Below are 12,880 nucleotides of genomic sequence, written 5' to 3'. Positions count from 1 at the left end.
TTGAGACAAACTTAAGTATAAATAGATATGATTATTCAATGTTTGAAGTTAGTTTGAAGAAGACTTAGGAAAGAGCTAAAGGAATGATGAATATTTATTTTTCTTAGGTGATAAAAGTTGGTTAAAGTGAAAGATTTATATTATTAGGGTCATTGTTTTTGTATTTTGTTTTTACATTTTTGCAGATCAGATTGATTGTGACACAGTTTCTAAGTTCTCATTTGAAGATTTTTTTCAACATTCTACAAATGGCTGTAGCCACTCCCCTTAAACATATTCATATTCATACATTATATACAACCATTGGTGAATTAATGTGCACGTTAGAGACTAGTCATAAGACCTGTAATAAATAGCATGCTTAGCAGACATTAATCTTGGGGGAAAATAGAAAAGAGAAGGTGTAGGTTATTTTTTCTTTCCAGAGTTAGTATAAGATTTAAATACATTTCCACTGGCAGAAAAATCACACTGAAGGAAACAAATAATTGTACTTCTATATCAGCAAAATTAAATGTTTTAAAATTCCTTGAATTCTACTAATTTCTACCTAATTAAGTATTATTTTGAAACCCAACTCTTATTATTATAATTTTTTGCATAGACCCAATACCAGAAATTCATATAGGAAAGGGAATGTGATTGTGTGACATTAGTGATCTTCTCATGTACATTGGTAGATTAAGTGAAGTGAAAGACTTAAAATCAAGAATCCAAAGTAGATTTTGCCTCAGCTTGCCAGATCCTATTTCTTGCTCTACAGTACCAGCACATTTCCTAAGCTGTTTTACATGTATTTTTTTTCTCTTTGAAGGGTTTTCACAATCTCATACATTCTCTTAATTACAATATTATATATTCTCTTATTGCAGTTTCAGAGTCACATATTACTGTATTATATAATCACAATCTCATAATTTCAATATCGCTCTTAAGAAAACTATAATTCTTCTAAATGATAGCTTATAGTTAAAAATCTTAAAATATTCTCCCCATACTATTTAATGCTGATTCCATTCTCAACATGTGGAGGCTTAGTGGTTAGGGTGTCAGCATCATGATCGTAAGATTGTGGTTTCGAATCCTGGACCAGGTGACGCGTTGTGTTCTTGAGCAAAATACTTCATTTCACGTTGCTCCAGTCCACTCAACTGGCAAAAATGAGTAACGCTGCAATGGACTGGCGTCCCATTCAGCTTCGGAACACATACGCCATGGAAACTGAGAAACCGGGCCCATGAGCCTAGCTAGGCTTTAAAAGGGCGCATTTATTTATTATTTTATTCTCAACATGCATCTCAAAGAGAATCTAACAGGCTTTTAGATATTACTCTTCCTGCTGGGAGCACTATGATACAATAAGATTCATACTTGTATCCAATAGTTTAAACCAGGATTCAGTAAATCTACTGTTGCTAGCATATTATTTTATTCTTTTACTGGTTTTAATCTTTGGGAAGTATGCAACAATGTTAGGGCACCACCTTCAACTGTTTCAGTTGTCACACAATCACATTCCCTTTCCTATATGAATTTGTGGTATTGGGTGTATGCAAAAAATTATTATAATAAGAGTTGGGTTTCAAAATAATACTTAATTGCTCCCAATTTGGTATTATCAATATCTTTTTATTGAATGGGTATGACACTCCGTAGTTAATTTCATTTGAGTGAATTTATGACATTGATGCAAATGATCAAATACTTGTGAAATATATGCTGCATTAATTTAGTTAGCTTTTTGTTTGGTAGCATTTTATGAACTTTCAGAACAATGACATTTGTTTGCTTTTTAGTATATTCTTCAGAAATTTAAGGATGAAAACGTTGGGCTTCTCATTTTTTGCACATAGATTTTCTTCAAGTAATTTTGTTATTTCTTTGAGCAGGTTAAAAATAATTTTGTATCAGTGACCTTCTAGTCTCCTTAACAGCAGTTTTTACATAGTTAAACACTTTACTCTTTCTCTAACGAGTGAGGCCTTTGGACATTACCTTACTACCACAAAAATAGCAACATAACTTTATAAAGAATTCTGTACTACAAGCAGTTTTTACATGTTGAGCGAAGGAATTTAAGCCTAATTATCCATTTGCTGACTTCCTTCATTCAGGTTTCTCAAATAAGTTGAGTCACCAAATCTGTCACTCAGTTTAACACCACCAGCTGATAGTTAGTTGGTCCATTCATTGCAAACATTCAGGCAAGGTCTCTGGTCTGAAGAAAACTTAATATCTTGATGCTTTGCTTCTCACTGAAGCATCACATGCCTTGTTTTATTCCTTCCTTTTCCTCTTCTACATTTAGAGTTCCTGTGAAGGGTGTGAATATTATTCTTTCTTCTCGACTAAATCGCAGAAAAATTATTGTATTTCATTAAAAAAAAAATTATGTATTCAATGTAAATATGGATGTTGCATTCTAAGAGTATAAGCATAAAGAATTTTAAAACTGTCTCGTCGTTTCTATTTTATTTATGTTTACATTCAGTATTTGAAAATGTAGTTTTTGAACAATGTTATTTTAGTAATAAAATAATTCTATTGAGATATTTTGATCTTATGACAAATCTATTTCAAAACTATATTGCTGTCCCAAAAATTTAAATGGAATCCTAAATATTTATGTATACTGTATTTATATACTTCTATATACGGAATCGTTAATATTACCCTTCTTGGTTTTCTTTCTTGATTGCATAATAACTTAGGCATAATGTGTGTTGGTTATGTAAATTGACACTCATAAAGCTACTTAATACAAAATTCAGCCTGCAATAGTTAAATCAGCAGAAACTACAAAGAGTTACTTAATACATGCACCACCAATTACTAGTCTTAAGTACTGGTTATATTGCATTATTACTTTTAACATTCTGAGTGAGGTCAAAGAACCATTTTAAATAATATAACAGTCATAAGAAAGCAGTCAATTGGCAGAAGGTTATACCATTTGACACACATTTTGTGGTAAATATTTTGGCTCATTACATTCTGAATAAATATCCTGCCAAAATAAACTTTACTTTTCATTCCTTAGGAGTTGATAAAGTACCAGTCAAGTACTGGGTCAGTTCTTTCTCGCTCTCTCTCTCTCTTATGTGACCATGCTACACTGTGAGAGGGTTATGGGGTCCTCTCATAGTACTCCCAAGAATGATTGAGGTTAGCAGCTTCTTCTCATGTTGTACATTACAAGGGACTGTCAGCTATGGATGGAGCAATGTGCTGCATGCCATGAAACAGATAAAGAAATTGACTTGAAAAAACATTCACATTATGGCTACTGGAGATTTTTTATATCTTGGTTGAAATTTCTTCTTTGTATTCTGGTATTAAAAAGAAAATAATAATGACTTCTAATTTTGAAATGAAAACATACATTTAAAAAAAAAATATATGGCTTATTGATTTGATCTTCAGTACTTGACTGGACCTTACTTATTTTATTGATTCCAAAGAGATCAAAGGGCAGAGTTATTAACCTTTGCAGGATTTGAATTTAGAATGAGGTGGGAGATAGCTAAATACTGTAAAGTATCTAATTTGATGCTTCTTTACCTTTGCCACTCATATGAACAGTAGTAGTAGTTGTCACTTTTTATAATTTTAATATTAGGCCAGCAATTTTGATGGGATGGGACAGTCAATTACATTAACTCCAGTGCTCAACTGGTATATATTTTATTGTCCCAAAAGGATGAAAGGCAAAGTCGACTTTGGTGGGATTTAACTAGGAACATAAAGAACTGGAAGAAATCCACTAAGCATTTTAATCTGACACACTATTGATTCTTCCAGCTCATCACCTTGATATATAATAATAATAATATTAATAATCCTTTCCACTACAGGCACAAAGCCTGAAATTTTGAGGGAGGAGGCTAGTCGATTACATCAACCCCAGTACTCAACTGATACTTATTTCATCAACCTCAAAAGATTAAAAGTAAATTTCACCATGGTAGAATTTGAATTAAAAGCATAAAGATGGACAAAAAGCTGCTAAGCATTTTTCCTGGCATGCTATTGGTTCTCTTAGTTCACTGCCTTAATAACAACAATTATTAACATAAGCACAAGGCAAGAAATTTGGAGGAAATGTTTAGTTGCTCATATCAAATAACCCCTTTCAGATCTTGACTAGGACTTTATTTTACCAAGCTCTGGAGGATGAAAGGCAAAATTTGCCTCAGCAGGATTTGAAATCAGAGCCCAAAGAGCTGGAAAAAATGCCTCAAGGTATTCTAGTTCGTGTTCTATCACTTCTGCCAACTTAAAATTTTTAACATCATCACATTGTAGACAATATCCGTAGATCTGTAAACAGGTGGTAATAGTTACAAAGGTTGATAAAAGGGTAGACAGTTGAGTAGATATTGAGCTAGATAGTTTTATTGATTGATTTTGATTAATAGAAGTATTTTTTTAATAGAAGTATATTTTTAATTGGCAAATAAGTGATTCATGAAATGAGAATTTGATAGCCCTTCACAAAACGGTCAACTTCTGAGTCACTTTTATAACAGCTGACTGATTAATCATTTTGTTACCATATTTCTGTCAACATATGCTGTCTTTGTTTCAATTAATTTTTAAAATAATGAAGAATTTAGTAAAATAACTTTCTCATTATTAAACTAGCCTCTGGAATAAATTTTAGTATAAAATTTTAATGGAATATTATAATTTAGACCCACTTTAGATTAGTAAGTTTATACCATAGAACCTGGAGTAGTCTCAGGCAGGTTAGTATCAAAAGGGTTAATAACTGTTTGAAATTTTGGCACAAGGCTAGCAATTGGGGTGCAGGTTAGTCAATTACATCAGTCCGAGAATTTGGCTGCTACTTGATTTTATTGATCTCCAAAGGATGAAAGGCAAAGTTGGCCTCTACAGCTTTTGAACTCAGAATGTGAAACCAGGAGACATGCCAATAAGCATTTTGTCCAGTGTGCTAATGATTCTGCTAGCTTGCCACCTTATGAAATAATCCTTTCTACTATAAGTACAAGGCCAGCAATTTTGAGGAGATGAGTAAGTCAATTTGATCGACCCCAGTGCTCAAGTGGTACTTTAGTTTATTGACTCCAGAAAGATGAAAGGCAAAGTCACCCTCAGCTAGATTTGAACTCAGAATGTAAGGTGTCAAAAGAAATGCTAAGCATTTTGATGGCTGTGTTAATGATTCTGCCTGTTTGCTGCCCTATTCCTGATTAATGAAAATAAAAAAAATATATATCTCTTCTATTTGTCTCCAAACCTAATAAATAGAAGTATAAATTATTGTGGAATAAGCTTCAAATGTTAGATATCTTGTGTATTTGTGAACTTCTAGCAGAGTTGCCAGCAGAAATGACTATTTAGTTGTGGGATTATCAGAAGATTTGCTTAAAATCTCTTATCTCTTGTTACTTAGGGGCAAACATGTAATTATTTTCTTTATAGTTCTAATACAAAGACAAAAAGCAGCTTCAGCCAATGAAATGCTTTTGACCAAGTCAAAAGTTGATGCATGTGAGTATGTACATGCACGTGAATGAGTGAGTGTGAAAGAGAGAGAGAATACATAATTAAACTAAACATAAAGAGATATGAAAAATTGCATTTAGTCAGTTTTAGATGTTTCCTAAAAAAACCCACAGAGAGAGAGAGAGAGAGAGAGAGAATGTGCATATATTCAATCATACAATAATTAGTAATAAGGAACAAATACACATCTTAAAATTATATTGATCCAAAGAGGAGAACAAGGAAGCATGTTTCTCTTGATACATGATAAAATGTGTACCTAAACATACTCTACATCCAAATACACTACTCTATAATGATTTATTTTCATTTGACTAATCTTTATTAATCCAAATATCAGATCTAAATTTAGATATCATTTTTTTGTGCTTGCTGTTTCATACAAAAAAAATAATAATAACAATTTATTTATATATTTCTTCATATTTTACCAGTGTGTGAACTAGTTATGAACATTGGAGTGTTAAACGGGTGCATGCTTCTGTGGCTATTTGTGATGGTGTTGGGTTTTAACTTTAACTTTATTGTTGAATAATAATATGCTGGCCATTACTAAAATGGATTTATTGAATCTTATCAAAAAGAAAAAAAAAGAAGAAAAAAAATGAAGTAAACTTTTGAAATTATTATTTTTAAAATGACTCAAAATATATATTTTAGAAGAATTTATTCTAAAATAATTAACCAATGCATGAAAAGAGAAATTTACAAAATATATAAACTTAAAATAAAAATAGGACAACTATTTGGAAATATGTAACTTGATTTTTTTTTAAAACAATTTTCTAACATTTCCCGAATTATATACACTGTGTAAAGAATTTGAAATCCAATTTTATTCTTCAGGTGAAATTCAGGTAAAATTTAATTTCTAATTTTTGATTAGATGCAGATATTGGTAAACCAGTTGATTTTTCTGGACAACCTTATTTTCCTAAACCTCCTTCTTACGAATCAGTTGTACTAGAATCCAGTTTAAGTGATGACAAATTAAACGAATCTCAGCCCTCTTCCATGATGTTCACCAGACAGAAAACTGAAAGCAAAGGCAAGGGTGTTGGTTCCTTGTCTTACACCAGCCAGAAACCACCTGTAACATTTACTTCTTCAGTGTACACATCTTCGACTTTAAGTAAACTACCAAAATCGGAGTCACAAACTGATGATAGACAAACAGATTACCAGTTTGGCAACCATCTTGACTATTCTGATTTAGCTTTTACCCTTCCAACTATAAAACCTTTGAAGTCATCAATACGACAATCACCTAGCCTAGCTCTGACTTCAGATCCACCTACTGTCACCACTTCGCCATCTTCGCAAACTGCACAGAATCCTGTTCTGCAACACACCAGTGAGAGCAATAGCAAGTCAGCATCAAAAGGAAAAGGTGTTCCAATCAATGTGTTATATAAACAGCAATCGCCAGTCACAGCAGCAACTTATGTGCCCAGTAGTCCAGCTTTACCAGGTAGCTGTACATACACTATGTTCATGGAATTTATTCACTAATGCTTGCACACATCAATTTTCTCTCAAAAATCCCTCTAGAACTTTGCTGTATCATTTGCCTGAGATATAGTATAGTGTTAGAATGTTCTTTGCAGAAACTACTTCTGTGCATGGGTATGCTATACCAATGACTATTCTTTACTCTGTATAAATATGTTTGTGTGTGTGTGTGTGTGAGAGAGTTTCTTTTTCCGCATGTCTTATATTTACAAACATGCTCACACGTGCACACACACACACACGCACACACACACGTGCACATATTGTAACATTCTGCATGATTTATTTATGCTAAAGTTTGATGAGTATTATATTTTTTCTAGTTTAATCATCTTTTTCTGTATTTCACTGTTTTTTTTCTCATTATCCTCTCTCTCTCTCTACACTTTTCTCTTTCTTTGTATCTTCTCTCACTTTCTATACATCTGTCTTTCTCATTTAAATCTAGCCAATGCATGGTTAAGTCTCTTAGGTAGTTAATAAGGTAATTTTATATGAGATAATCTTAAAACTTTAGCAGTTTTCATTGACAGCTTCAGCTTGCATGGTTTTCTTTGATTCTAAAAACAAAAATCAACATAAAATTGAAAAGTACTAGACACATACGCATATACATAGTTATCTGCACTCTCATTCATTTTTATAAAATTTCATGTTTGTTTTTATTTCAGGTCCTTATGAAAATTTAGTATTTGTGGAAAGTTTCATACTTTTAAATTATTATTATTGTTATAAAATTCTATTCTGTTTCACTGATTTATGATCTTCCCCCACCACAGGTAAACACACATGTATATATATGTAAACACACATACATACACATGCAAACACACACACACATGCACGCACGCACACACACACACATATATGCAGATGCATATACACATACAAACACACATATACATATGCAAAGTCATACATATACACATGCAAACACATATATACACATATGCAAATGTTCACATATACACATGAAAATGCACACATATACACTGCAAACTCATTTCCACATATGCACACACACACACACACATATACACATGCAGCCACACATTAATTATTCCCTTCTAGATGAAAATAACAAAATAAACTTCATAACATTAATGTTTACCTTTCATACTAGCTGGAATTATATTGTTATATTATTGTTATATATATAGTTGTGAGTAAGAGTAGAAAGGAATGTATGAGTGTGCATCATGCCAGATTTCATTAGAACTGCTGGATCAATAGAGGCACTGTTGATCTGGCACTCAGAATGCATGTTAAAAGTCAGGAAAAATAATTTTGAGATATGATATATAAGTGTGTGTGTGTGTATTGTTGTGCATAATATACATATAAAAATATGTGAAAACTACACATATACTATGAAGTTTGATTCTCTATTGTAATAGTTAAGCATCATTGTGTTACATTTAGTTCCACTGTGTATATTTTGGTCATATATCAGAATGACTTAATTATACAATTACTTTACTGAAAATTATGCTATATATTATTAAAAACAAAAAAGATAAACAAGAGTAAGTTTGTGAGATTAGCACTGCTATAATGATAAGAATGCATTAATTGGTAATTAATATATCATTTTATTTTGTATAAACCAATTATTTTATGGTTATTTTTCATCATCATTGCCTCTACTACTACTACTACTACCACCACCACCACCACCCTCATTAACACTGCAACCGTCATCATAATCACTGGTTTTGACATCATCACTATTATCACCATTATCACCCTTGCTCTAATAATCATCTCCTTTGTCACTGCCACCACCATCACCATAATTATTTTGTGTTTGTTGCCCTGTTATTCTCTTATTGATTTGGTTCTAGAAAAAAGAGGTTTCTGTAAATTAGGTTTATATTCAACTCTCCTCCCCTTTCACATGTACACGTGTGTGCACACATGTGGCCATGGAACTGTAAGAAGAACAGGAGTGGATGGGCATTAATTGCAGAGCAAACACATCCCAATATATTTGGTCTGTCTGAAAGATATGAGTGGGAGATGATATAGATGGGTTGTCATTGACCAGCAACTTTTACTCATTTCCGGATTGTTCGTTTTATGACTTAAACCTGTTTGGGTTTTGACTGAATCAAAATATATACACACTAGCTAGATGGGAGACTTATTTCTGCATATTTGTCTTGCTTCTCTTTATCTCTCCCTCTCTCTCTCTCTCTATCCATCTTTCTATTTCCTTAGTGTGAATAGAGAAGAGTGAATGACAAAAATATTTGATAAGTGAAGGATGCCAAATATAGATTAGAAATACTTGTTATTATTATGATTAGAACAGTAAAAGTATTTAAAACACTTGTAATTAATAGCAATAAGATAAAATACAATAGAATTACAAAAACTTCTGTGAAGCATGTTATAATAATAACAATAAGTATAATGGTTTCTGACTTTGGCACAAAGCCACAAATTGTTTTGGGAAGGGTACAGTTGATTTAATTGATACTAGAACTTGACTGGTATTTTTTTTTTACCAGCTTTGGAAGGATAAAAGGCAGATTAGGCCCTGGCAGAATTTGAACTCAGAATAAAGTGTCACTCTATTCAGTGGCTGTGTTTTCACTGCTTGATGAAGCCTCAGCATGCTGTTGCTGGCTTATCTAAGCTGGTTATAAGTTTACTTGTCCAAACTGGCTAATTGTAGGTTGGGTGATTAGTACTGGTCATTAACATTTAAGTTGAATTTATACTTAGAATGCAAAGAGATAGAACAGATACCATAATACATTTCATCAGTCACCCTAACAATCCTAATACTCTACCATCCTGGATTGGTACTTCATTTATCACTGCCATAATAAAAAATAAATATATAAATAAAAAGCAAATTTGACTGCTGTGGGATTTGAACTCGGAATGTAGAGAGCCAGAATGAATACTGTGAAACATTTTGCCTGATAATTTGAGGACTCTGTCAATTCATCACCTGCTAAATACACTGTATGGCATTTTGTCCAGTGCGCTACTGACTCTACTATCCTTCCCTTTTTAGAATTAGTTAGGGGAGGGGGAGGAGCAGCAACTGCAGTGTTCAAGACCTGTTGCAGTCTTACCTTGAAAAGTGAGATTGATACTGTTGATATTCAGTTTGAATGTCTGCAGTTTGGCTTCTTTAGGGAAAATGTGATTGGAGAAGAAATTTCAGGAGAGCTGCAGAGCTCTGGAGTGGAATCATTCAGAAAGTGAATAAATGATGATAATAATTTCTAATACAGATATAAAAACCATACATTTTGAGAGAGGGTAGAGTCCATTAAATCAACTTCAAATCTTGACATATATTTATTACTCTCAACGGATAAAATTCAAAATTGACTTCAGAGGAATTTGAACCCTGATCAGAAAAAGATGTTACTAAATACCATATTAAATAAAAATGATAAACAGAGCACGAAATTAGTATATTATTGACAAATAGCAATGAAATGGTGCATTAATTTTCTGAAAGTATCAGTGCATACACTGGGCTTTGATAATCTTCTCAGTAGGTCTAGCATAGAACAACATGAAATGGGAACCTTTAATTGACAAAGAACATTAAACATAGTACAATAAAATATGTTGAGTTTAAAGTTTGTAATTTCTATTGCCTAATTGTTCTACAAAACAGTGCAATAGTAAATACAAGTGCTACATGTTAAGTGTAGTAGTTTGGCTAATGGGTATGAGTGCAGACCCTGGGTCAGTCAAGCAATATTGCTTTGGTTCAAGAAGAGCAAGAAAGTGACATCACAAGTAAGAGCAGGAGAATATCTCTGGTATGGACAACAGAATGAAAACAATCTCCCTCTATGGATATAGTATAAGGTTCAGCATGCTATACCGTGAGTGTTACTGAATATGGCAGGTTACAACTGAAACATTGTGACAATAACAACTAATATTTGGACAGTTTTCACACACACACACACACACACACACACTGTTGATTAAACATCTTGAGTTTAACACTGTCAGAAAAACATGAGTGAAAGGGGTTTTCAGAAGCTCTGCATTCTGTGAAAGAAAGACTGGGCATAGTGATTAACATAGAGCTATTAGGGTGGTATTTACTATATGGGTGTGAGAAATGTAGGGACGAGTGTGTGGATAGGGCTTAGGTAGAGGTGGTATTACAACTAGCTTGCTCTGAGAAGCAGAAACCATTGTGTTAGTGTTTGAAGAGCCAGAGTAAAGAGAAGCAGGTTGTGTGAGCTGCTCCATTCTAGCTCCTTCACTGGTTTATCTTTCTGTTTCCAGTGATGACAGTGATTGACTGTGTGTGTGTCTTTCTCTTCTGTTGCTACTTTTCTAAAATGATTTACGCAATATTCTGAGTCAAACTAAATCTACCCCGATAACACTATTTCTGATTAAACATTAAAGTAATGTTTAGCAGTCTACATGGAGATGTTAAATTTATCTATTTGCATTTCAACAATTTTGGCACTATGGGAATCAGTAAAAAGAAATATTTTTATGTTTGCGTATGTTAATGAATTCCATATTATTCAGTTTATTTCTGGAAATTTGGCAGACAAAGTCTCTGACAAATTAATAACTGCCAGATGGAATTAAAAGAGAAGTAAACAAGAACAAAATTTAAGTATCATTAAAGCTATTACAAATCTATTGAAGTTAAAAAGGCTGAAAATTTATTGGTATGTTGGAGGAAGAAGAAATTTGGGATGCCAGTCGGGAAGAGTAAAAGGCAAAAATATATATCTCTCTCTGAAATTATGCAAAAATCAGAAAATTGCTTAATTCTCATTATTCCTATAAAATTTCCCAAAATTCATTTTCAACAAATTCCTTTTCTGGTCAGAATTCTCTAGAAGATTCAAAGACCAAAAAAAGGAATTATTCATGCATTATTTTTGTGAATTTTTCTCTAGAAAATAAACCTGTCCTTATTAGTTAGTCAATATAGGCAAGTGATAGGCATGGCGTGTGATAAGAAGCTTGCTTCTCAACCACATGGTTCCAGGTTCAGTCTCTCTCTGTGACATCTTGGGCAAGTGTCTTCTACTATTTTAGCCTCAGCCCGACCAAGCCTTGTGAGTGGATTTGGTTGTGGGAATCTAAAAGAAGCCCATTGTATGTGTGTGTATATACACACACATATATATATATATTTATTGGCTAAACTGGCAAAATGACCATTCCGAAATATAACAACATATATATATATATATATATATATATATATATGTATGTATGTATGTATCTATGTGTATGTTTCTGTGTTTATCCCCCTATCACTGCTTGGCAACCAGTGTTGGTGTGTTTATGTCCCTGTAACTTAGCAGTTTGGCAAAAGAGAATGATAGATTAAGTACTAGGCTTTAAAAAAAAGTCCTGGGATCGATTTGCTCAACTAAAATCCTTCAAAGCAGTGCTCCAACATGGCCACAGCCAAGTAAAAGAATATTTTTTTCTGCTCTAGGCACAAGCCCCAAAATTTTCTAGGAGTAGGCCAGTTGATTATATTGATCCCAGTATGCAACTGGTGCTTATTTTATCGACCCCGAAAGGATGAAAGGCAAAGTCGACCTTGGCGGAATTTGAACTCAGAACATAAAGACAGACTAAATACTGAAAATTTTTAACTATTTCAAACTTCATATAGAAACTGAAGACTTTTCTCTTTGCTAAGATCAATGGATTATGATAGGACCATTTATATGAAACCTATTGGTAAAAGTTATCATTAACCCCTTAGCATTTAAACTGGCCATATCCAGCCCAAATATTCTGTCTGTTTGTTCAAGCTGACTGGTTCTGGCCTCTCACTCCTGTCATTCTAAACTAAACTATCACA

The 12,880-nt window shown here is 33.0% G+C and overlaps 1 protein-coding gene across 11 annotated transcripts in view; it reads left to right on the top strand.

The window, feature by feature from the left end:
• LOC115212426 (sorbin and SH3 domain-containing protein 1) overlaps window positions 1-12,880 on the top strand; it is a 504,251-nt gene that overhangs the window by 216,976 nt on the left and 274,395 nt on the right. For 9 of the 11 annotated variants that reach the window (XM_036503384.1, XM_029781340.2, XM_029781341.2 and 6 more), the window contains one exon: window positions 6,419-7,003. The exons of the other annotated variants lie outside the window; for them this stretch is intronic. In XM_036503384.1, coding sequence (XP_036359277.1) covers window positions 6,419-7,003 — 585 coding nt within the window. The remainder of the gene's footprint in view (window positions 1-6,418; window positions 7,004-12,880) is intronic. 11 annotated transcript variants of the gene reach the window in all.

Source organism: Octopus sinensis, linkage group LG5 (assembly GCF_006345805.1).
Source record: "Octopus sinensis linkage group LG5, ASM634580v1, whole genome shotgun sequence".
NCBI classification, from domain to species: domain Eukaryota; kingdom Metazoa; phylum Mollusca; class Cephalopoda; order Octopoda; family Octopodidae; genus Octopus; species Octopus sinensis.
The sequence above is the reverse complement of the archived record's forward strand: the minus strand, read 5'-3'. Positions and strand labels throughout refer to the sequence as shown.